A 23701-nucleotide genomic window follows, 5' to 3' on the forward strand; every position below is an offset into this window, starting at 1 on the left:
GAAGTAAAACTCAGTATCAGGTACTTCTACTTACTTACATTTGGGATACATGTGGGACAATCACAGGAAAACAGACACCCCAAATCATTCATTATGTACACTGAAGTGATGCTGCTACAAATGACAGCCAGAATGAAAGGAACATGAATCCGTTACTATTACAACTTATATTATTACTGCATAATGGTTATATGAGCACACATCACATCTGCTCACATAATCAGTCACACAGAGGGCAACAGCAGAGACGCTGGCCTGTGGGAGTCCACCACATGCCTGACGTACCAACCAACCTTCTCCCTGTAATTTAAAAAAACCCAACAGTGTCACTAAACCCGCACAGTGTCGACTGTGAAGCTCAGCTAATGCACAAACGCTGTCATTCAGCACATCGGCACACTTTTGTTGTGCCGTTTACCCGGGACCACCAGTAAAATCAGCTGCAGGTCCAAATGACACTACTATTAGTAAAGATTAAAGTCACATATAAAAGGAAAAGAAAGACTCAGCTCCACGTGCACAGCTGTGGGTGGTTTCTGCCACTCCAAGTACAGCATTTCATAGATTGTCCACAAAGTTCGGTACCAAGTTCACCATTCTGACGTTAACCTGAGTCACACCTCCACTCTCCTCATCAATCCTCTCTTTAGTACAGAATCAGAATATAAAGGACATTTGGTAACACAGGTGAAACGTTTTTTGGCACTACATAGAAAACAACACGACGTGTACGAATGAGAAAGGGGGGGGTGTACGACCAGCTGCTACTGACAGAGATAAGAGATGATAGCCAGCCGCTGTGTTGAAGCAGGGCAGTGATACAGGGCTGAATATAGATATGAACACATGCAGGTGGGAATGAGTCCATGGGGCATATGACTGACCTGCAGGAAATGACTAACCCTGCATTCACACACATGTAGTGATTTCAGATTTATGAGAGCTTTTATGTCACCCTCCCCCAGTGTTACAGCTCTTTATAGTGTGCTGGCCTGATACCCACATGAAACTACTTGGCTGTGGCTCTGTGGTAGAGCAGATCAGCTACTGATCGGAAGGTTGGTGGTTCGATCCTTGGCTTCTTCAGTCTGCATGTCAAGTATCCTTGGGCAAGTTATGAACCCCAAGTTGTGAATGTTGGTTAGATTGCACTTGAGTTTAGAAGTGCTTGTATGAATGTGGCATGTTGTCTACAGCACCTTGAATACTCCAGGAGAGTAGGAAAGCGCTATATAAGAATCAGTCAGTCCATTTACTTCACGTCATCATTCAGATTCATGTTGTGCTCGTGGAGACTGTTGGAAGCACTACACTGATTTAAAGGACAGGAAAACATAACTGCACTCATGACGTGTTTGTGGGAAACTGATTTCCTGATGCAAAGTGATGTCAAGAGTTATCACGACTCACAGTGGAGAACCCAAAGTGGAACCTGGTATATTCATGACAGAGTGGGTGTGGCGACAGCCTGTCTGTGCCCACTCACGCATGTGGTATCAGGGCCGTGCCACAGCGTTTCATGCTGTTATACATGAACAGTAGAAGAAAAGGCTCAAATTTATCGCTGTAACAAAACTGGGGATCTGGATCTTTCTTGTTTATTGGCGGTCACATTTTGTAGTGTTTTCTGTTATTTTTTGCTATCATTATTATTATTATTATTATTTGCCTGAGCTCTAACATGTGTGCTGTTTCAACTTGTTTTCATGCTTCGAGTCAAATGGAAATGCCAGATGCTGCCAGACATAATAACAAGACGCTCAGAACGACTGGTGACACACAAATGACATGCAACTTGGTCCACTGAATCTTTTTAAATGTGCGCAGTATGTAAGGGACAATCAGTCAGACCTGTCTGTCTGAGCGCTGTAGGTACAGAAGTACTTTGATGATGCTCCTAAGGTAAGCTAAAGGCTAAATGCTGCAGGGGAAGGAGGGTCTCAGCGGCGTTTCACACTGGCAGAAAGAGCTCAGAGCAGAGGGCTGGTGATTAGGCAAACACCAGATGCTGCTGGTCCAGCAGGGTTCTCGTGAAGTTATTGATTGGTCCAATGGCGCTGAGAGACATGGCGTTGTCCCGGCCCCAGAGCAGATTGGGACCAAAGACCACAGCCAGGTTACTGTTGGTCATCTTATTCACCTCACTGTTGGCTGATACCTAAACACACACACACAGGATGCTGTTGGTAACAGACAGATATGATATTTTTTAAAAGTGATCAGCGCGCTGTGCAGACCATCAGCTGTACCTGTGCCAGAAATGTGATGAGGTATCGCAGCGATGCGTAGTTTTCCTCTGGCAGTGACTCTACCAGCGTCTTCATTACTGTCACCTGACTCTCACTGGACACAGCTGGAACAAACACAGTCATCAGGTGAACTGCTGAGACTCGGACTGTGTTCATCTGATGTAGGGCAGGTGGAGGGTGTGGGGTTCACGCAGTACACACAGGTACACTAAGGTGAGACTCTCCTCTAACCATACTTACAGGCAAAGTTCACAATGTCATTGTAGAGCTGGTAGGTGAGCAGAGGCTCGGGGAGTTCCCTCAGGAATGTTTTCAGGATGACAGCAGCCAGGTGCACATCTTCCATCTCTCTGAAGTTCACTGTCGCACCTGCAAACACATGACTTCAATGAGAACAGAAGAAAACCCGAGAGAAGAGAAGAGCATCCCAACCCTGATCTAACAAGGAAGAAACCAGTTCCTCTGCACATAAACACCTGCAGCCTGCCTGGTGGTGTTTACAGAACAATCCATAACACAGAGGATCATAACTGATGTCACACGGCTCTCAATTCCTCCATCACTAATCTACTGCAGTGAATTTCAGCATCACAGGGCGGTCAGACCTCATACCTGAGTTGTACCTGAGCAGGACCTCCTTCACCAGAGTCACGTTGGCAGATCGTCTGAAGATGCCCTCAATCTCCAAGCCTGACGCACACAGACGACAGACGCACACAGACGACAGACGCACACAGACGACAGACGCGCACACAGACGGTGAAAAAGAAAGAAAAGTGTTTCTTTCAGACACAGTATAACGAGGCACAGCCCAAGTTCGCATTAGAGCACAGCACAGGTGTAAAGTCACCTGTGTGTGTGTGCAGCAGGCTTTAATTACAGTGATGTGAGCCAGTAAAAGCACAGGTGAGGCAGCTGTCTCTGCTCTGTGCAGACACAGGGAGGAAAAGAACCCCAGCGACAGTTCGTTCATGCGTTTTGTTTGTTACCTTGCTCTGAGAGGAAGCCAACGGTGTCTCTCATCACCACAGGAACTGGATCCCCATCTGGATCCCTCTGTCTGAGCCTGACACACACACACACACACACACACACACACACACACACACACACACACACACACACACACACACACACACACACACACACACACACTTACTTTAAAACAACAAGCACATTCAAAGGTCTTAATCTGGAAGCTTCTCTGACAGTGCCGTGTCTCTCTTCAACTACAAATAGCACAGAATCGGTGACTTACAGCATTAGTGGCACACCAAACACCTGGCTGTGAGGAGGAGACATGGGAGGCTGTGTGGTGGGTTTCAGAGATGCTCTTAATTTGTTGTCATACCTGGCACAGAGACAATAGGAGATATAAAAAAATTCACTATTTGTGCCTGAAGGAGAAATAAATTGGTTTTCGTTTAAAATCACAGACTGTAAGCAGGACAGAAGAGAAAAGAGCAGCAGTGAATAAACACCAGCAACAACTGCATCAGTGGCACCTTTTAAAATGCATTCTGCATGAGCAGAACAACCACAGGAAGCACTCCCAAATCAAATGAAAACATTCACAGTACACAGTACAGAGGGCATTTCCAGAGAAGATGCACATGGAACAGGATGCAATGATGAGCAGACTGCTTAAAGTGTAAATAATATGCGGAAAATGAGATTTGTTACCATTTTCTGAAAAAACAAAATGCTGACTTTAAATTCAGAAAGGCGAGATGGAGAGGGATTCAACATCCTGCATGAAAACATTTAAATGTAACAATTCTGCTGGTAAGATCAGAAAAAGCCAAGTGGCCGGGCTGTAAACCAGCACACGCTCCAGAAACTGCAGCACTCTCTGGCCTCCAGCTCATTTAGCACAGCTGGAAAACCAGCACCTGTGCCAGTATGGGCTACATCAACGTGCACTGCACGGGTTATTTGGATTGTGTGAAGCCACTTGTAATTTCAGTAAGATAATACCGTCCCACTTCCTGTGTTTGTTCCAACATGCCACTCTCAAACACTTTCAACACTACAACCAGCCTCCTCACGTCTCATGCACACGGATAATGAGATGGAGGCTGCATTTAACCTTCAGTGAAACGTGTTGCTGGCATCATTCAATAAGAAGACTTAATAAAAGGCACACATCTGAAGTTTAGCAGGAACACTTACTCTCTGACACGGGAAGGAATGACCAGCTGATCACACTTGACCACATCCTCCAGCTCACTCAGATAGCTCACATAGTTGATCTTCCTGCCAAACTTAAAACTGAGAGAGAGAGAGAGAGAGAGAGAGAGAGAGAGGAGTCAAGTGGTTGATCTGTGAGCAGCAAATCAGCCTTTTCCTCCTGATTTTATAACCATGAAAACAGAAGTGTAAGAAAGTGAAAGTAGCAAACAGCACACATGATCTGTGTACCTCTAGTTTGGTCTGAATATTTAAAGACGTTTCTACAGTTTGTGCACTTCCTGAAACGCTTCACACGCCAAGGAAAACAGCAACAAGCGTTTCACTGATGAGTCAGTTTTCAGGGAATTATGGAATTATGATTCCATATGAATTATGACTAGCTATCTCCTTTTTTCTGTTTTTGCTCTTGAACAGAGCCAGTCTAGAGGTTAGAGGTAGGATCAGTGCAGAAGGCTCAGTGTCACAACGACTTGTATATAAAAATGTTTCTACTGGATGGTGAGAATAAAGCTTCCAAAGTTAAGTGAATGGTTTTTATTTCCAGCTGCAGCACTGTGACACTCTCTCCTCTCTCTGTTGGTATAGCTACAAGATGATGTGTACAATATAAAGCACCTTGACTGTTGTTGTGATTTGGTGCCATTTTAATAAAACTGGTATCCAGTAAGAACCAAACCTGAAGCAGGAACTTCAGACACGTTTACCATGGTTGCAGTTTTCTACTGCTGCCACTAGATGTTGCTAAAGTCCTATCATTGTTAGTTACAATGGCCCAACATTCATATTCATTAATCACGTCCTTCCTTTTTAAATGAACATATATCTCTTGGAAACCGCAGGAAGGAATCGTGTAATGATATCAGCTCACATGAGCATACTGATGTGACACTACTGTACTCTTAGTTTTCTTATTAGTACAACTGATAACTGTGCTCACTGAGCAAACATATGCTCATCAGCATTTAGTGGAGTCCGCATTTACCCACAATCCACAGGAGTAATGCTGGAGTACATAATGCACTGTAGTACCCACGGCTGACCGTTAGGCAGCATATATTAGCAGCATCTGACCCGACATCAGTCATATAAAAAAAGAGCTTGTGTGTGCTAATTTTCTAAATACCAATCTTAGAATTAAAATCAATCAGGGATTAAAAATCTGAATGGCATCAAATAGAAAAAGTTGCACTTTAAAACTGGTTGCTTTAAGTACAGACTGCTTTTCAATCATAGCAAGGATAATACTACGTTAAAGTACTGGGTCACCCTCTCTGAACCTTTGAATTCAGGTGTTTGAAGTCTCACAGCCATGGCTGCATAAAATCGAGCCATAACCACGTGTAATAACCCTGTATCTGTCAGTGGGTCGTACTGAACCCGAGCCTGTGGCAGGATGCCACAACGGCAACAATCAGTTTGTCAGATTTCTCCCTATTTCATATTCCACTATCAACAGGAAGTGGATCACAGAGTAACACAGCCCCCCCCCCCAAAAATTACAGGGCTACACATAATGATCAGAGAAGAGGCGTCATTTAAAAATCCCTGTCAGGTAGAGAAATCAGAAACTAACCTTATAATTGGTTTGAAGAGGATCAGCAGAGTCTTGACGAACATGGTGGGATGGACGATGTACAGGGCCTTGATGTTCTTCTTGTATCTGCAAACACATCACATGTTCTCACAAGATGTACTAACACAAGTTCGATCTAACGATTACAAGAGCATACACAGAAATCTGACAGCATCTATGGAATCTGCTGTCCACAGGTTATAGAGGTAACCAGCACTGTTGAGTGAATGACTGAATCATGTGCTGCCAGTGATGAGCTGGTGAAAATAATGTGAGGACATGTAACTGTAGACCTGCTTTTATCTTTATCAGCCAAACAGAATGACGAGTGCAGAGAGACAGTTCCTCCTGTCACTGTGTGGGTGTGTTCACCAGCTGCTGTGGTTCATTAGCTGAGCAAAGTGCAAATTAACTGGGTGAAAGTGATTACAGACAAAAGCGAGGGCTCAGGCAGCTCCTTCGGTATTTTGAATAGTGGGAACATGGCTGAAGCACGCTCTCCATCCACACGTTACATGTGAGCATGGGCAACTTTGGACACGCCTGCAGTTTATGAAACACTGCACACAGTTACAGTATTTGTTTCTATTGCATTCAAGAGAAAAACCAGTACCATATTACTGGATGCACACTATGCGCCTCTGCTTAAATACAGAAGTGAGGGAAAAACAAACAGTCAGAGCTTCTCACATGTGCAGTGCGGCTCCTTTCTCCTCGACTTTGTCCTGTCTGTACTTCCTCTGCTGACTACGCTGCTCACAGGGAAGTACAGATTGTTTTCTAAAGAGAAATTACTTTCTTACAAAAAAATGACATTCCCTGTTTTTCTTCATTTGTTTTGTTCAAAGAGGAGAAAGCTGGCAGAAGTTTAAACTTAGTGACATTTAAAAAATAAAGGTTTTTTTTACCAAATCAGTCATAATTATGCAAAGTCATGATGTTTAAAACATCTAGTGTTGGAAGTGGACTATGCCAGTCTGAAGGCTTTGGGGTGCGTTGTCTCTGGTCTGGAATTCTGATGTATCCAGTACACACAGAGGTTAGTCTGCAGAAGCCCTCTGCCATTAGATCAGGTTAATAAATGCAAAGAGCAGCTGTAGGGCCAACTGTGAACAGGTATAATATGATAAGTGAGACTCATGTCCAGTGATGTGTTGGAGATTACTTTCTGTCAAACTCCCTGTATGCATCCAGCAGCCAGCTGAGGGAAGGTTTGTTTTCACTGGTCAGCCCGTGATGAAAGTAGATCAGAGTATAGTCACTCTCCACATACTGATCCAGTGTTCCTTTGAGATACCTGCAAAACATGAACAAGTCTTTGTAAACGCAGCAACATCTTTATCTACTCAAATAACTTTGTTGGTTAGTAAGTAGAGCTGGGCGATAGAACGATAACGATATGTATTGCGAAATAACTTTTTCTCGATAGAAAAATTAAACTATTGTGATAGGCCTCATCTCTCTTGTCCTCTTAAAAAAAACAAAACAAAACAAAAAAAAAAAAAACAGCCAATCCAAATTAAGTAGCGCAGAGCCGAACCAATCACAGCCCCAGCCACACGTCACGTGACTTGTTACGTACAGCACAAGCGCCAAGGCGCACATGTGTATTTGTTTTTGCAGCCGTGCAGCCCGGGTAATGAAGGAAATGAGTTTGCCGACTAGAGAAAAATCAACCGAGAGCGTGGCGAAGGTTACGAAAAAAAAACAGATGATGGTTCCAATGCCGGAGAGCTTGTCGAACGGAAGGGCCACAGAAGTTCCGTAGTGTGAAGGTATTTCGGCTATTTCAAGTCTGACAAAAACAGAGTAGCGCGCACCGTAAATTGTGCCGAAAGCAAGTCTGGAAATACAATAAAGCGGTGCATGCTCAATCTCTGACTGAAAGCGCTAATTTGTCATTCGGCTTTTGTCAGACTAAAGTAACTGTTAAAACTGTTTGAAAAGCTAAGCTATACAACAAGGAGAGATTGAGAATTTCCTTTTAGTTCTCAGTTTATTTGATATTGACAAAAGTTAGTCAATTTTGTCTGTTCTTCTGTAAAACAAACTAAGATTTATTTTTAGAATTAATATTTTGTTTCTAAGTGGAATTGACAATTTAGTCTGTTTTGTTTGTTCTATTTTGAAACTTAAACGCTTTAGCGGCTGCCTTTTGTGTAGTTTGCAATATTTGCCTTTATTTATCTGAAACTGAAGTCTCATGTTCCTTAAGTACATCTACCCTGTTGAACTTATTATGGGAAATAAATATTTTAATCAAAACAAGCTGCTGATTATTTCACATTTTACTTGTGAGCATTTAAATCTTACAAATATAGTTATTTGGCTTATATCGTGATATATATCGTTATCGCCTGAAATGAAAAAAACATATCGTGATGTGAAAAAATCTTATATCGCCCAGCTCTATTAGTAAGTAACTATTCCACCTGAGGGCTTCGGATCAACACGTCGTCCTTCCAAACACTAAACTTTTTTCATACCAGATGAATGAGTGAATCTCTTTACTCTGAACCATCCGAAACACTTTCACCTTCAGCTCTACAGGAAGGAGCCTTCACAGCATTTTCTAAAACTGCAGCTTTACGTTCACTCGTTACAACCAAACACAGCAAAGCAGGGACATTTACAGCACACAGCTATGCCTTCTCCTCTCATTCCAATTATGATTATCTGGGTCAGTGCTGAAGACACCATTACATAAAATGATTACTCACTGACTTTGGAAACATCAGGCAGTTATTATTGTCCTTAAAATAACCTTTAAACCTTATTTTTTATTAAAGACCACAATCATCTCCATCACAGTGTGAGTCTCCTCTTTGTAAGGTAACCAGTCTGTCAGCAGGAAGGCGAGAGTGGGCAAGGGAGACTGGACGCCCAGGTCAGACACTTGTACACCTTAGAGGCCCCACAGTGGAAGCTACAGGTAGAACAATGGAGAGCACCAACCAACACTTCCAGCACCACTGACACCTGACTGCTCACCCATGGCTCTAATGATTGCTCTGCTGATCCTTCAGCAGCAGCTGTTAGTCTTTGGGACTAATCTTCTCTGTGTCACTGATGCAAATCTTGTTCTTGTACTTCCTGTCTTTAGATACAGCGTGACGACCAAAGACCACCATCTACACTAAACATCAGAGCCATTTGGCCTTAGCTAACATCAGCTGGTGTTAGCTAAGGCCGCGGTGTTATCCAGATGGCTGAAGATGTAGTCTGAGCTTTTAAAAAGAGCACAGTGCTATACAGAAACGTGAAATTGGATCAAGTGCCCAAAAGACAGTGCAGTGACAGAACAATGCTACAAGTCTGCAACTCTCACTAAAGTGTCTGTAAATCCCACTTCTCCTTAAATCGTGTCACATGACAAAAACACTGGCAAAGCCAAAAGGTTTGTGGTCACATTATTACTTACATCAGCAGCTTATGATGGTCCAGCTGGTGCTGCGGAGGCATCCTGCAGGCATTAAACACTATCACCTTCCTGCCAAAGTTGTCATCACCTACGGACACAGACATGGACTCGGCGTTACTTCCACTACAAGAATTTACGTTTCAAAAAAATATATTTCCAGACTGAAAGATCAGCTGTGACTGGAGAACTGACCGGCCACTTCAATGATCTGATGTCTGGCAATGTCATAGAAAGGGTGGTCCCAGGGCAGGTGTGGAGAGCTGGCATCAAACTGCTGGGAAACATCTGTCTCTGAAACACACACACAGTTAATACATAAAAACAAGACAATAATCACAGCATTACATCACTGTGAAGTCCTTCATATTTGAAATGTGTGTTTGTATGTAACATTTTAAGCTTAACCACAGCCAGTCAGAGTCTCTCTCTCTGAAAGGGCTCTTGCAATCCTTCGTTTGCAAACATGACATCATGAGCAGGTGTGTACAGACATCCCTCTCACCTGACTTGCTGAGGAAAGACTCATCAGCGGGCCACTGCTGGTCCTCTATGGTAGTCAGCTTCAGCTGTCCTAGCTGCGCCGTTGCAGAGTCGTCGCCCACATCTACCAGCAGTTCCGAAGACATCGCACACACGCGCGCTCTCACATACACACAGACTGCACAGCGATGTCTTTGTTCAGCTCACTCAAACATACACACACAAGCTGCAAGAGACAAAAACGCTTCAGGTCAGCTCGCTTTCAGCACTTCTCAGCCAAACTGTGTTTGAACCTGATGCTGTGACATTATATAAAACAGACCCAGATCAAATCAAAGATGGACATTTCTGCACAACTGATCCATTAAAAGCAACATGAAGTCACGTCCATGAAGTCTCTAAGAAACATGAGACATTTTAACTTCCATAGAATACACTGTCCCTTTATCAAATTCATTCTTACCCAACTCAATTGTGTGAAAAGATGGAAAAATGAAATACATTAGTGATTCATGCTGCTGCAGTGGGTGACATGCTGCATCAGCACCATCTAAATAACATCAGACAATAGCAGTAATCTTCGGGCTAATGCTGTACGATCACTTTCTCACAGCCTCTAATTATTCCGATCACATCTCCATAAATAAACAGTGTACACAGTTACACAGAACATCTTAGTGATGCTGAAGTGGTCGTAGTTTCCTTTGGCTTATTAGATCTGCTTCAGCCAGGTGATGTTAACCAAGGACAAACCATAAGCAAAGACTACTTTGTTGTAGAGCTGTATCTGCACCGCAGAGTAACACTAACTTTTTCAGCCCTATAGAAACGTACCACAAACTGCAGCATGATGAATGCATGAAAGACAAGAAAAACTATGTAATATTTGCTGACATGAATCGCCCAACATCAACTTGATCAACTTGTCTGAGCTGACGATGGACAAGAATGTACAGCATCTAGTGCAGGAAGACGCACTAAAATCACCAACACCTGCATTATATCAGGAGAAATGTACCAGGAACTCACAACTGTGTGAGTTTCACCTCATGTAAGTCCAATGAATGAAGTACTTTAGATTTTCCATCTTGATAAATAAATAAAAGGTGAATAAACAACTTGTTTGTCTGCAAGGATTAATTTACAGATAGCTGTGGCAGAGTGTAAAGATACAAGCAGCGCTCTTATGATTTCATGTTCTGTAAAGCTTTGGTACTTTTTTCCTTCTAGAGGTGCACTGAGTTAAGCTGGTGAGCTGTCCAGGGTGTACCCCACCTCTCTCCCCATGGTAACTGGGATAGGCTCCGGATGTTTTATTCATATAAATAAAACATCCACTGGCATATTGACTGATGCACAAGACTCTCCCAGTGACAGCTCCCACAGCTTGAGCGTCGGCTGAGGGCAATGTTAATGAGAAAAATATACCGCTCACCACAGAGGGGGCAGAAAGAGTACGTGAACTATGGATCTGTGTACAAGAACAGTATCAGTGACACATTTTTTGAGATTTTTAAAAATCTGGTTTATTTCTTTTTCTAGCCTTTATTTCACCAGGAAGTAAAACTCTAGAAGCTAAGATTCTCTTCTGTGAGAGTTTCTTAGTGTGGCTAGGTTTAACCCAGCAGGCAGTTTCACTGGTGACAAACCAGAAAAGCTCAGGCCTGAACCCGAGTGACTAGTGAGCCTCACAGGAAGTAGCTTTTGCTGAATGTCCTGAACAACATTTGCTGAGTTTTCTTCTCAGGCAAGAAGAAAACAATGAAAAGAGTAACTCTGACATTATGACATGCTGAACAGTGGCCTGAGATGTGCTGTGCAGCAGCATCAGAGACAGACTGATTAGTCTCAGAGTGCCATCACAATTTGGTCCTGCTTTTTTGTTTTTTTTTAGCTTTGACCACACAAAAAGAAAAACAGCTTTGTATCTGATATATCTGAATAAAGGATGATATTCATCACTAGGGATGGGTATCGTTTAGGTTTTATCCGATACCGGTGCCAAACCGGTACTTTTGAAACGGTGCCGGTGCTTAAACGGTGCTCAAACCGGTGCTTAAAGAATGGAGAACACAAACTTTGTCCAAAAACCTCTCATGTTCAGCTGGTTTTTTTTTTGTAAAAAGATAACAATGTTAGCCTTTTCTGCAGCTATAGGGCATATATGGTCTCACTCTTGGCTGGAAGCAGTGCTTAAACAATGGAAAAAACACAAACTTTGTCCAAACACCTCTCATGTTTAACTGTTTTCCACTTTTTCTTTGGTCATTTTAGCCTTTTTGGCCAGGGTGAAGGGAGTATCTGCCATCAAACAAGAAGACAGCCGCATGTAACTACGACGGTGTTTGCTAGTTCACCTTACGTGCATTAATGTAATAACGTGGTTAGCATACTCAACGTTAATTACACACGAACAACATGAAGCTACTCACGCAGAGGAGAACGGCTGCTGCTGCCATCATCATCCTCATCATTTCTGCTATGCTGACAGGGCTAGGGGCCAGGACTCTACTCTTTTGGGGGGATGTTGCTAACTCCAGGTCCGCTAACAGGCACCACACCCGCAGTAGATGTGCACGGCGTGAGGTCTCGCAGCAAGCTATCAAACACGGCACATTTCTCGGCTTTAAAAAAAACGCTATGCGTCGCCAGGTGTTTCATCACATTTGAGGTGTTACCTCCTTTGACAGTATCACAGTATCAGCTTAAAGCACTTGTTGCAGGCTGCTTAGTTTGCACCTTTTGCTGTGAAGTACAGCCAGACTTTGACCCCTTCGCCTTGGACATTTTTAATCTGTAGCTCTGCTCTGAAAGAACGTACGTACCTGGCCCCGCCTACTATCCTCGGAAACGTAAAATGATTGGCTAGAATTGGCTCAGGAAAAAAAAAGCACCGAAATAAAGCACCGAAATGTGCGCTGCTTTTCGGTCTGGTTACTACCGTTTATGTCAGAACCGGTGCCATCATGGCACCGGACACCGGTACCCATCCCTATTCATCACTCCCTGTGGAACTTCTCTTTAGTCTAATGACTTTCAAATGGAGCTCCAACAATAAAAGTTCAAACACAGCATGAGCCACTTCCTCAATTTAATGACTGCATCACTCTTCTCCTCACTTTTTAACTGCCCTTATTTTCTACATGCTTCCTTTTTATCTACCATCCCCCACCTATTTACCCTACTCTTACTCTCATGCCCACACACGTACACACACACAGATGTGATGTTATGCTAGCTGACAGCATGTAGCTTTAAATAAATATCGCTACTAACCAGCAGACACAGTCGGCCAATTGCTGCTGACCAAATACAGACTCACACACAGACAAACTGAGTGAAAAGCAACTGTTTGCACACTATCTGCATGTCAGTCAGTAACCATGCAGCTGTCGGGGAGGATGTTGGTTAGCATTTATGATGATGTGAACAGTAACAGGTTCCTCCTTTCCTTTCTCTTCATTCAGTTGCTAAACTAAACAGACCAATGGAGGTCACAGCTAGAGCAGGGCGATATGACCAAAAATATTTATCACGATATACATTTGAAAATTTGCGATAACGATATAACTGACGATATAACTGACACTAGACAAAATACTTTACAACTCCACAACTTTATTAGTGCAAAAAAACCCCATCAATGTATTTTCACTTAAACAAGCAGCTGTTTTTTATGTGCATTAAAGTTATATAAAAATGTAACAGTGCAAATTCCTCGCTGACAGTTTAACCAAAAGGCATTTCCAGTGTAAACTGGCCGACATATCCTCAGCATAACCATGTATAATGTCCACAAAACTTAAAAAGAGGTTATACACACACAGTACGGTGATATTATGTTGAAGCACAGTACGTATCACTCCGCGAGGCTCCTGCCTACGATAGCCGTAATGCTCCGATGATCCATCAAGCGGTGCGGCTTCGTAGCTTAGCAAAGTTGTACTAAAACATTTGACAGATTTTCGTGTACCACATAAAATCGTTTCGAGGTCAGTAAACACAACCAGAATTCACACATAAGGCACACGGGATTATAAGGGGCACTGTCGATTTTCAGAAAAATCAAAGGATTGATTTTAAGAGTGCCGTATTTTCCAAACAACACGGTAATAACGACGGCCCGCTAGCATGCTCTACCAAAAATAGTGCTTTGTTGTGTATCTGACGGACGAAAGCTAAACCAGTTCCACACCACTGAAGTTGCAGCATTTTTACAAACCAGTTCTGGTTCATCTGTTTCATTCAACGATCCACTTTCGCTCTTCTCATTCTGCGTCGCCGCCATGTGCGTATGTAAACATAGGCACTGCGCATGCGCGTTTTACCCATATTCTATCGCGATATTTCATTTTCCTATCGTTGCCCAAAATTACACCGGTATTACCGTGAACGGTATGATATAGCCCAGCCCTAGTCACAGCAGTGGGTCAGGGGCACAAAACCTGACTGTGAGTTTATTTCTATGACAAAGTTCCACACGTTACGTTCAAAACTGAAACAAGTAAGCTCGCTCCAGGCACTTCAGGTCTGACAGCTCTGGATTCAAAATACAAGAACACTGTTTACTTTCGTGGCTTTCAGTCCTATTGTCTGCACTGGATGATCTGTTGCTATTTGCCTAATTTATTGTGCCTATTTGGCTTTTTTTTTTTTTAAGTTGAGAAGCACTGAAAATATGTAATGCTAAAGTTTCCGAGCTCTATGATAGAAAAAAAAAAAAAAGCAGAGAAACCTCAAGTTTCAGGATCATCTCTCTGATGGTGGAGGAGACACCAAGTGTAAATAGTCAGAGGTCAGGAGAAGAGGAACCAGTATGTGAAACATGCAGAGTTTCACAGGGACTGCAAGGACTACGGTTTGTGAGCAGGGTATAAGGGTTAGCCTTGAAAGCCGATTTCCACCTCACTGCTCAGTTTAAAGTAGGTTTCTTTGCGTTTGCTTCTTTTTTAAACCAGATAGTTGCATCCTTAGTGTCGACAAGGTTAGTTCAGGATAGGATCTGATAGGGCAGGGGTGTCAAACTCAAGTCCTTGAGGGCTGGTGTCCTGAAACTTTTAAATGTGCCGCTGCTGCAACACACCTGTGAAAGAATTAGTAGGTCATTAGCAAGACCTATTAGCTATAGAACGTACGGTTACTCTGTAACCTTGATTCTCTGAGTGCGAGACTCTCTCTCCACTCTGTTACAAATGTTGACAATGTTGAATCTTGTGTATCTTTACCCATGCAGTGTATCCAGCCACAACACCATGTATGCATGAGGCACTGTTTGTGGATCGTGTTGCACTACCCACATCTGTGCATATATATATATGCACACACACACACGGATAGATAGATAAAGCCACTTTGTGTACATATGAGCATCTAACAGAAGCATCCAGCAAGCACAGTACCCAGCCCCCTCTATTCCTCTTTTCTCTCAGCACTGCAGAGCAGCTGAGGAGAGCAGTTTGGTCAGAGCATGCTCCAGGGGCTCAGGAAATGATTCCTAAGAAAGCTCTAGTGCAGGAAAAAGCCATGGAGTAACACAGTATTATTACTGAGCATTTCTACATGTGAAACACTGCTCTACTTATTTTATGCTTTTATGGCATTTCAGCTTCAGTAGTCTAAATACTACCTAAGGGTTCATCCCTAACAGCAGCATGCACCATCAAATATGCAAAAAAACATAATACTGGCATGTACATGCAGCAGCAGCAACAGTCACACTCTCCATTTCTCTCACACACGCACACGTACCTGCAGTAACATTTCTGCACCACAACACACCCCACAGTTTCTAATGCCGACCAGAGACTGACACTGAGCTTAAACTCCAATCACCTCTAGCTGGGGAACTTCATTTTATGTTCTTTTTTTAACTACCTGAGGGATGCCACAAAAAGAAGAAGAACCTGAACAATGGCAACCAAAAAGCCCACAAAAAAGCAACCACTGTTTCTGACATGCCATATATTTAAGGAACAGCTCATTTCATCTTCCTGCATGGTATCCATGCAATTCACTGATGTTTGCAATCACTGCTACAGCTTTCATTTCATCACAGCTTTAGCCCCAGTCTTCTTGGTGGGTTACATTTATTTATAAAATGTACTTTAAGATGTTTATACTTTAGAGGCCTTTTCAGTCATGATCACCTAACACTGCTGGCTTCTTGAATCAGTCAAAATGATGACACTGTGCCTTTCAGGCAAGGGTCACTTTTACATTCAGGTTTGGTAAATTTCACAGGCGTAGAGTTGCTGTGACAAAGGCATGAGACTGAACTTTGCAGCTAGTAATATTAATATAACTGAGGTCGCAACTATACTTAAAAACATTCGGTGGCTGAACGTTGTAAAACTGTCCGTGTCTGTCTGTTAATGTGACTCCACACATTCACACAAGTACCAGACCAATCAGTGTTATCAGGTCCAGCATAAGAGCGGTGCACTCCAGAGTTTTAAGGTAAATGACCACGATGCTTTTTCAGATATGAAGCACGCAGTCAGGCAAGGTCTGACTGTGACTGGTGTCCCGGGTTGTTAAAGTGCTGAGGTTACTTTTAATATTTCTAAAATCCTTTCTAAAGCCCAGAGATGATCCAATCCAAATAATTAGCTCAACCAGAGAAAAGAAAGGCACAACTATAAAAGGACTGTTGGCTTATCCTGTCACAAGACAGCAGAACGTGTCATTTTTTTAATCACCTCTATTTTAAGCAGAATAGTTTCGCATTCTGTTTGCCATTCAGAACCTCCGCCTGCCACCAGGACAGTTTACTGCGAGGGTGTAGCTCAAAGACACCATCAGCCTGATTCTGTAACCTCTGCGTCACTATGAAAGTACACCCAGAGGCTGTCTCATTATTTTTTAATGTAGTTTTCCAGTAAATACCAATCATAACCAATAAACTACAAAATACACTGTAGTGTGTAAGTGGAAGGGACATCACTCCAAGCTATGAAAACACAGATGCACTACCATAACACGATAATGTGTGATATATACACATTTTTGAAGTGAGACGTCATCTTTGGGAAAATGCTACGAATGGGGGAAGAGCATTAAACCAGAACGGAGTTTGGCGGGCGGGCTGAGCTGACACCTTCACTGCTGGCAGTCCAGTGATAAAAGCAACAGGTGAGCAGCTGACCTCTTTTACTTTTACCAAACAGTTCAGCAGGAGAAACCTTTCAGTGTCATTAGCTGCTGATTCAGAAAAGCTAAACAGGCTAACGCAGCCACACTCGCTGGTCATTATCACACAGCGAAACGCCTCAGCAAACCGCCTAGCAAGATGGCTCGGCTAAATTCACCATATTCGGCACACGGATGCACGTTTTATAAACAGCCTTTTATACGCTGTGAGGCTTCAGTAACTGAAACGACGCTTAGCTGGGCTAAACCAGAACACCGCAGTGTTAACAAATGACCTCATCACAACAAATTAGCCCCACAACACCCGACTAACAACGCACGAGCATCACAGCGCGTGAGCCCCGCGTGCTTCTAACATCTTCAGTTTCTACCAAACAGCATCATGAAATTTGTTTTACCGTAATAGTCCAGCTACTCTGTTACAACCGATTCACTTTGTGGCGTCTGAAGTCAACGTAGACTGTTGTCGTCAACAAACCTGCGTCAGCAACTCTTCCGGTTTGTTGTTTTCAAAATAAAGCTATCAATTCAGTTTTTGTTTACTATACCTGTCAAAATAAAAGTGCTAAAAAAAAAAAGAGAAAGCGTCCCCGTGGTGTTTTAGTAATAGGTCTGAGTCTAAAGTATGACAAGCTGATTCTATTGTGTCTATCTATATCTATTATTCTAATGATAATATTCTATTTTACACACAGACCAATGGCGTGAATTGTAACTGCGATGCCGCTCAGCCAATTAAATCATTTATTCAGAGCGCGTGAGAAAACAAAATTGTGGGAGGAGACAGAAGAGGGTTAAAGCTGAGATAGCTCAAAGTACACCTTTTTATGATTTTTTAAATTAATTTTAAAACAATTACTGTTTTAATTAAGTACTTTATTTAAAAACAACTAATTCAACAGTTCTTTTTTTATTTTTGAAAGCATACTTGAAACAAGAGAATCCGATCATTACTGTTATGCATATTATAATAGAGTACCTTTCAGATCATTATGAAAATGATTAATGGTGTTGCTGTGGACTCACGGATACAACTGTGCGGCTACTTCAAAATATACTGCTAACGATGCATGAGGAGCTTTATAATCTTTAGGACATTTGTTTGAGGAAACTCTCTATTAAATAAAAGAGAAAGCGGTTTAGAATAAAAAATATGAAAATGTTAATTGTTGGAGCAATTCAGCAGATAAAACAGGCCAACACGTATCAACATACAATCAGTGCAGATTAATATCAGCCAATCAGTGTTACAAATTTCCATCCATTCTCTTCCGCTTATCCAGCTCAGGTTCGCCGGGGGCTGGAGCCTATCCCAGCTGTCTTAGGGCGAGAGGCTCACACAGATTTTGAGGCACAAAATCTTTGCAACACCTGTGAAGAGTGAAACATGGTAAACTGTTCTTTCTGCCTGATACTTTACCACAACTGAATTTAAAAGAAACAGACATAAAACCATTTAAAAGACTGTAAGTGGCCTAGCTAAGCTTGTTTCCACATATTTAACTGTGGCAGTTTAAACTACACCAACGGAACCCCCTCGGGGACAATTTTGTGTGCGGAAGCGAAAAGTTCAAACATGTAATCAGCAGTTCCTGGTACAAGTTAAAAGCAGTCGGGTCGTCACTGTGAGCATGTCATCGGTGTGACGTAGAGTCTGTGAATTCACATGCTGTGTATGAAGAAAGCTTTGTTCTGCTGAGCGCGGCTGTGGAAAAGTTTGGTTTGCAGACATTTTCATTTGTTCATTTGAGTGAGCAGCGTTACATGTTGGGACAGGAGCCTGCCAGGAGCGCGAGGCGGAACGGTCCCAAACCATGGCCCGTGGTCGCGCTGTCGGTGCTGGGCTCGGCCGGAGCAGTGGCCGCGGTCGGGTTTCTCTGCGCCCTTATCTACCCCATACTCAAAGGTAAGCGCGCGGCCCTGTACCTCACGCGCAAATCAGGATCAGATCAGTGGGATCAGAAAAGGAAAAGACTGTTTTTACTGTAGGATGATCGGTCAATCCAAAGGGATATTTATAATATAGTCATCACCAGCAAATGCTTTTGTACGAAGTGTTAAATACATTTGTTCAATAATTTTTCATTATTACACATAATAATGAATAAATGCACATCTGTGGATGATTTCTTTGCATGTGTGCACTGGATGGGTTGTTGCCGACAGCTGGTGAGAATTTCATGTCAGTAACACCTTATAACATCTTAAGAAATATATTTACTTAGAAAACTGCTGACATGTCAAATATGTATTATATCATTGTAATATATTAAATCATATATATATATATATACACACACATATGTATGAAGAGGTCGCTAGGAAAGCTGCAACCACCAAGTACCTGCAGTGCGTCAGGCAAGTCCTGAGGATCCTCAGCAACTTCAGGCTGTATGCGAAGCAGAAAGGAGGAGGCCAGGGACTGGTGAGTGTCAGTACCACTTTCCAGGATGAAACAAACTTCCATGAGTACATCAGGAAGATGTCCACAACCAACTGTGTGCTCAGTGAATACCTCATGCAGCAGAAACCCAAGAAAGAGGAGGAACCATCATGGTAGGACCAGCAGACAGAGGAGGTGGCTGACATCCAGAAATCCTACCAGTGGCTGGACAAAGCTGGACTGAAAGACAGCACAGAGGCACTAATCATGGCAGCACAGGAACAAGCTCTGAGCACAAGATCCATAGAGGCTGGGGTCTATCACACCAGCCAAGACCCCAGGTGCAGGCTGTGTAAAGATGCCCCTGAGACAATCTAGCACATAACAGCAGGGAGCAAGATGCTAGCAGGCAAGGCATACATGGAACGCCATAACCAAGTGGCCGGCATAGTATACAGAAACATCTGTACCGAGTATGGCCTGGAAGTCCTGAGGTCAAAATGGGAGACGCCCCCAAGGGTGGTGGACCGAGCTAAGATCCTGTGGGACTTCCAGATACAGACAGACAAAAATGGTGGTGGCTAACCATCTGGACATAGCGGTGGTAGACAAGCAGAAGAAGACGGCCGTAGTGATAGATGTAGGGGTTTTGAATGACAGCAACATCAGGAAGAAGCAGAAGTACCAAGGGCTCAGAGAAGAGCTTGAGATTGTGTGGAGCTTGAAGGTAACAGCGGTCCCCGTGGTAATCGGAGCACTGGGTGCAGTGACTCCCAAGCTAGGCGAGTGGCTCCAGCAGATCCCAGGAACTGAGATCTCTGTCCAGAAGAGCGCAGTCCTAGGAAGAGCTAAGATACTGCACAGGACCCTCAAGCTCCCAGGCCTCTGGTAGAGGACCCGAGCTTGAAGGATAGACCGCCTGCAGGGGCGAGTGGGGAATTTTTATATTTATATAATATATATATATATGTACATATGCCTGTCTGGCACAGGACCAGATAAGATCTAGCTTTTTAACAAATGTTGGTCAGCATAAGTGACTTTTGATTGTTTCAGAGCTGCGGGCAGAGAGGGTGACAGGAGAGGATGGCACTGAAGAGAAGATGCTCGGTAAGTATAAGCTCTGTATTTACTGCTCCGTCCAGGTACTTGTGTTCACCATCATGCTCAGTTTACACTTTCTTTGGTTACATGTGCATCACATATACTGAGAGAAAGCTCTAATACCATGTTTCAACATTTCTGAAAAGTACTGTACAAAGTAACTGGTGTAAATATCTGAGGGCTGCAGCCAACAGTTAGGTTTCATTACTTATTATTCTGCAAAATCCTAGAAACTAATCTTTATTAAAGTAACAAAAGAGATCCACATATTCAACAACTTTGCCATAGACATGTTTATTTAGACTGTGGGTCACCTGCTGTCCAAAGGTTCTGGGTTTTTGTATATACTGTTTTTATTGTAACACCAAAACAAAAACTAATCATGTTTTATCAGTACGGAGAAGAGTGGAAGCAGTCAAACACAGTGTGACAAGGATGATGTTCTGGCTTTCAACATCACAATAAGCAGCCAGAAAAGCCAAGTTGCTACAACAGTGGTTTCTCTCTTATTGTGTAAAACAAGGGAAGAGATCCAGGCTGTAGAAACTGTAAATCCTGATCCTGCACTGTGTGTAATCAGGTTTCTGGAGTATCCTGGTCCTGTCAGTATTAGTAGGATGCATCTGCTGTGGGTTCTCGTGGATGCTCACCTACCTTGACTCATTCCAGCCTGGTATGGAATTCCCAACACTGCGGACAGTGGCCCACTTCAGGTAACACACTTGGATACGCTTTGTATGAGTATATAAATCAGGTATTCTCCCTTATAATGCTGATTTCTTACACATGTGTGTTTTTTTTCTTAAACTTATGTTCTTCAGATCAAACAAATTTGAATATTACACAAAGAAAACCTGAGTAAATACCAAGTGCAGTTTTCATTTATTAAGAAAATCTATCCTAATCTACCTGGTCCCTAAACTCTTCTAAACTAAAGTAACTGGCCCTTGTTCCAGCATGAACAGCCTGTTTAAGGCCAAACAATCTCAATCTGATTTCAGGCTGGACTTTGACTGGGTCACTCCCAAACCTTCTTTTATTTATTGAGCCATTCAGAGGTGGACTTGCTGCTGTGTTTTGGGGACTTCACACTCCAACAGATGCATTAGAGCAGCGGTCCCCAACCCCCGGGCCTCGGACCGGTACCGGTCCGTGAGTCGTTTGGTACTGGGCCGCGAGAGTTGAGGCTCAGGTGTGAAATGTATGGTTTTCAGGATTTTTATCGGTTTTTAGCGTTATTTTGTTATCGTTTTAATCGTTAACTCGGTTTTCCTGGGTCTTTTCACGTGTGTTATGAATAAATCGTCTTTTTTTCGGTACCGGTACTGGTTTTATTTTGTTGTATTTATCCGCGACACCTTAAAGGCCGGTCCGTGAAAATATTGTACGGCATGAACCGGTCCGTGGCGCAAAAAAGGTTGGGGACCGCTGTCTTAGAGAGTAACTTGGGGTTCAGTATTTTGCCCGAGGATATTTTACACGTAGATCTAAACAGCGAGGGATCGAACCACCAACCTCCTGAGCTGCAGACACCCGCTGTTTCCGAGGCAGCAAGTCTTTGTGTTCTTTCGTCCCCTTAATGAATGAAATAATGATTTAAAAACTGCATTTGTATTTATTTGATTTATCTTTGGCTATTTAAGAAACATTTAAGTCTAACAAATATGAAAAAAAAGGTAAATGAGGAAAGGGGAAATACTTTTGTACTCTATATTATACTTAAATATACAGTACTGTAAAACAGTTTTACAGCACTGTATATTTTGTTTCTTGATATTAAAATAACACAAATCAATAATATCTCTCTCTACGTGGGATTTCCTCTAGAGATGTTTCTGACCATGGCTTCCACATGGGATATGGAGTTGCTGTTCTTAATGGCATCATGGCCATGCTCACCATCATCTGGAGTCTCTGCTGACACACACACACAGAGTCATGCAAGTCAAGGGAAATAACCACAGTAGTTTTAATGTGCTGTTATTGCTGCTAAAACATGTGATCACACAGCTGTGCACTAACTGAAGACACCTTCTGTAAACACTGGTGATGAAGCTGCGGCTTACATGATTACACACAGCCTGCGTATACCATCCTGCAGTACTGGATTAAAGCTCTCCATGTGGGTCTGTAAGCAATTCAAACTCTGACATACTGTATTTCTTCAGATGAGACCGTGCACAGTGTTGATTAACCACCCAAACAGGAATGTTACATGCTCAGGTCTAAAGCTAACATGGCAGCTTTGGTCAAATTTGAAAAACAAAACAAAACAAAAGAATTAAACTTTTTACTGCTGATGAATTGTTTTCGTCTTTATTTACACTGGTCGGCTCTCTTCACCTGGGCTGGTTAGTGTAAGGTTTTCCCTGAAGGCTGAACAAAGCTTTGAAAGTTGTTAAAAAGACAGAACAATTCTTCAATGTCTTTAAAAAGCTTTAAAGAGTTTTAATTGCATTAACAATTTATAGCAAAGTGCATTCTGCAGTTTTAATATTTAATAAGATTTGTGGTTTACATGCCAAACTCTCATTTTATCAGATTAAATTCAGTGGCCTTTCCACTTGTAAATGCTTTGGTAGATTAAAGGTTTTGGAACATGTTAATAATAATCAGCTTATGAAGAAAGTGTTATTTTCTTTAACAAGAAGTTTTCACATTTTCCCTCCAGTGGGTCAGAGCCGTTTCATGCCATGACAGGGACCTAACTTTATATATGTGGTTTTTATGTTCTAGCTGAAGTGTGTTAATAAAGGGAGCTTATGAATGCTTTCATATTATTTACATTTTCCTGGTATCGGACGATGATCTGGGGGAAACACCGGAGCATTCCTACGACAGCCAACAGATATAATCTCTGGTAAATGTTCCCAGCACACCCTATATTTGATGTTCCAGATTTGTCCACCCTCCTCCCCCACCACCTGATCCAAAGAGCAATTTAGATGGCCCCTATGACAGATTTGTATTTACTTTTTTAAATCCAGGGACCATCAACAAATCCTATCACTGGGCCCCACCACTGAATCTAGGAAGGGTGCCTGATGACCTGGTGCAGTCTAAACAAACAACATGGGCCCAGCTTCCTGTCGGCTCTCCAAGTGTCAGATGGGATGTCGAGGGCAGAAGCAGTCCAATCCACTAGTGCT

At 42.6% G+C, this 23701-nt stretch overlaps 2 protein-coding genes across 5 annotated transcripts; one reads left to right on the forward strand and one right to left on the reverse strand.

Annotated features, from left to right (window-relative positions):
* Positions 1–512: 512 nt before the first annotated feature.
* On the reverse strand, positions 513–17706 carry arhgap1 (Rho GTPase activating protein 1). 3 transcript variants are annotated; one of them, XM_031752103.2, is made up of 13 exons: positions 17464–17706; positions 9939–10142; positions 9629–9721; positions 9437–9524; positions 7181–7312; positions 6016–6102; positions 4422–4520; positions 3508–3600; positions 3239–3315; positions 2862–2939; positions 2490–2618; positions 2250–2353; positions 513–2158 (listed from the first exon to the last, which is right to left on the reverse strand). In XM_031752103.2, the coding sequence occupies exons 2-13, from the start codon at positions 10060–10062 to the stop codon at positions 1991–1993; spliced, it is 1272 nt and encodes a 423-aa protein (XP_031607963.1). In that variant the 5' UTR covers positions 10063–10142; positions 17464–17706; the 3' UTR covers positions 513–1990. The 3 variants fall into 3 exon arrangements, with proteins under 3 accessions (XP_031607963.1, XP_031607962.1, XP_039462826.1); XM_031752102.2 differs by having other exon boundaries at positions 9629–9727; positions 17464–17700; XM_039606892.1 differs by lacking the exon at positions 17464–17706 and adding an exon at positions 14139–14161 and having other exon boundaries at positions 9629–9727.
* A 659-nt stretch (positions 17707–18365) lies between these two features.
* On the forward strand, positions 18366–22856 carry arl6ip6 (ADP-ribosylation factor-like 6 interacting protein 6). Of its 2 annotated transcripts, XM_031752105.2 has the most exons (5): positions 18366–18455; positions 18842–18971; positions 20505–20558; positions 21133–21265; positions 22380–22856. In XM_031752105.2, the coding sequence occupies exons 1-5, from the start codon at positions 18453–18455 to the stop codon at positions 22471–22473; spliced, it is 414 nt and encodes a 137-aa protein (XP_031607965.1). In that variant the 5' UTR covers positions 18366–18452; the 3' UTR covers positions 22474–22856. The 2 variants fall into 2 exon arrangements, with proteins under 2 accessions (XP_031607965.1, XP_031607964.1); XM_031752104.2 differs by lacking the exon at positions 18366–18455 and having other exon boundaries at positions 18629–18971.
* The last annotated feature ends 845 nt before the right edge of the window (positions 22857–23701 follow it).

Source organism: Oreochromis aureus, linkage group 23 (assembly GCF_013358895.1).
Source record: "Oreochromis aureus strain Israel breed Guangdong linkage group 23, ZZ_aureus, whole genome shotgun sequence".
Taxonomy (NCBI): domain Eukaryota; kingdom Metazoa; phylum Chordata; class Actinopteri; order Cichliformes; family Cichlidae; genus Oreochromis; species Oreochromis aureus.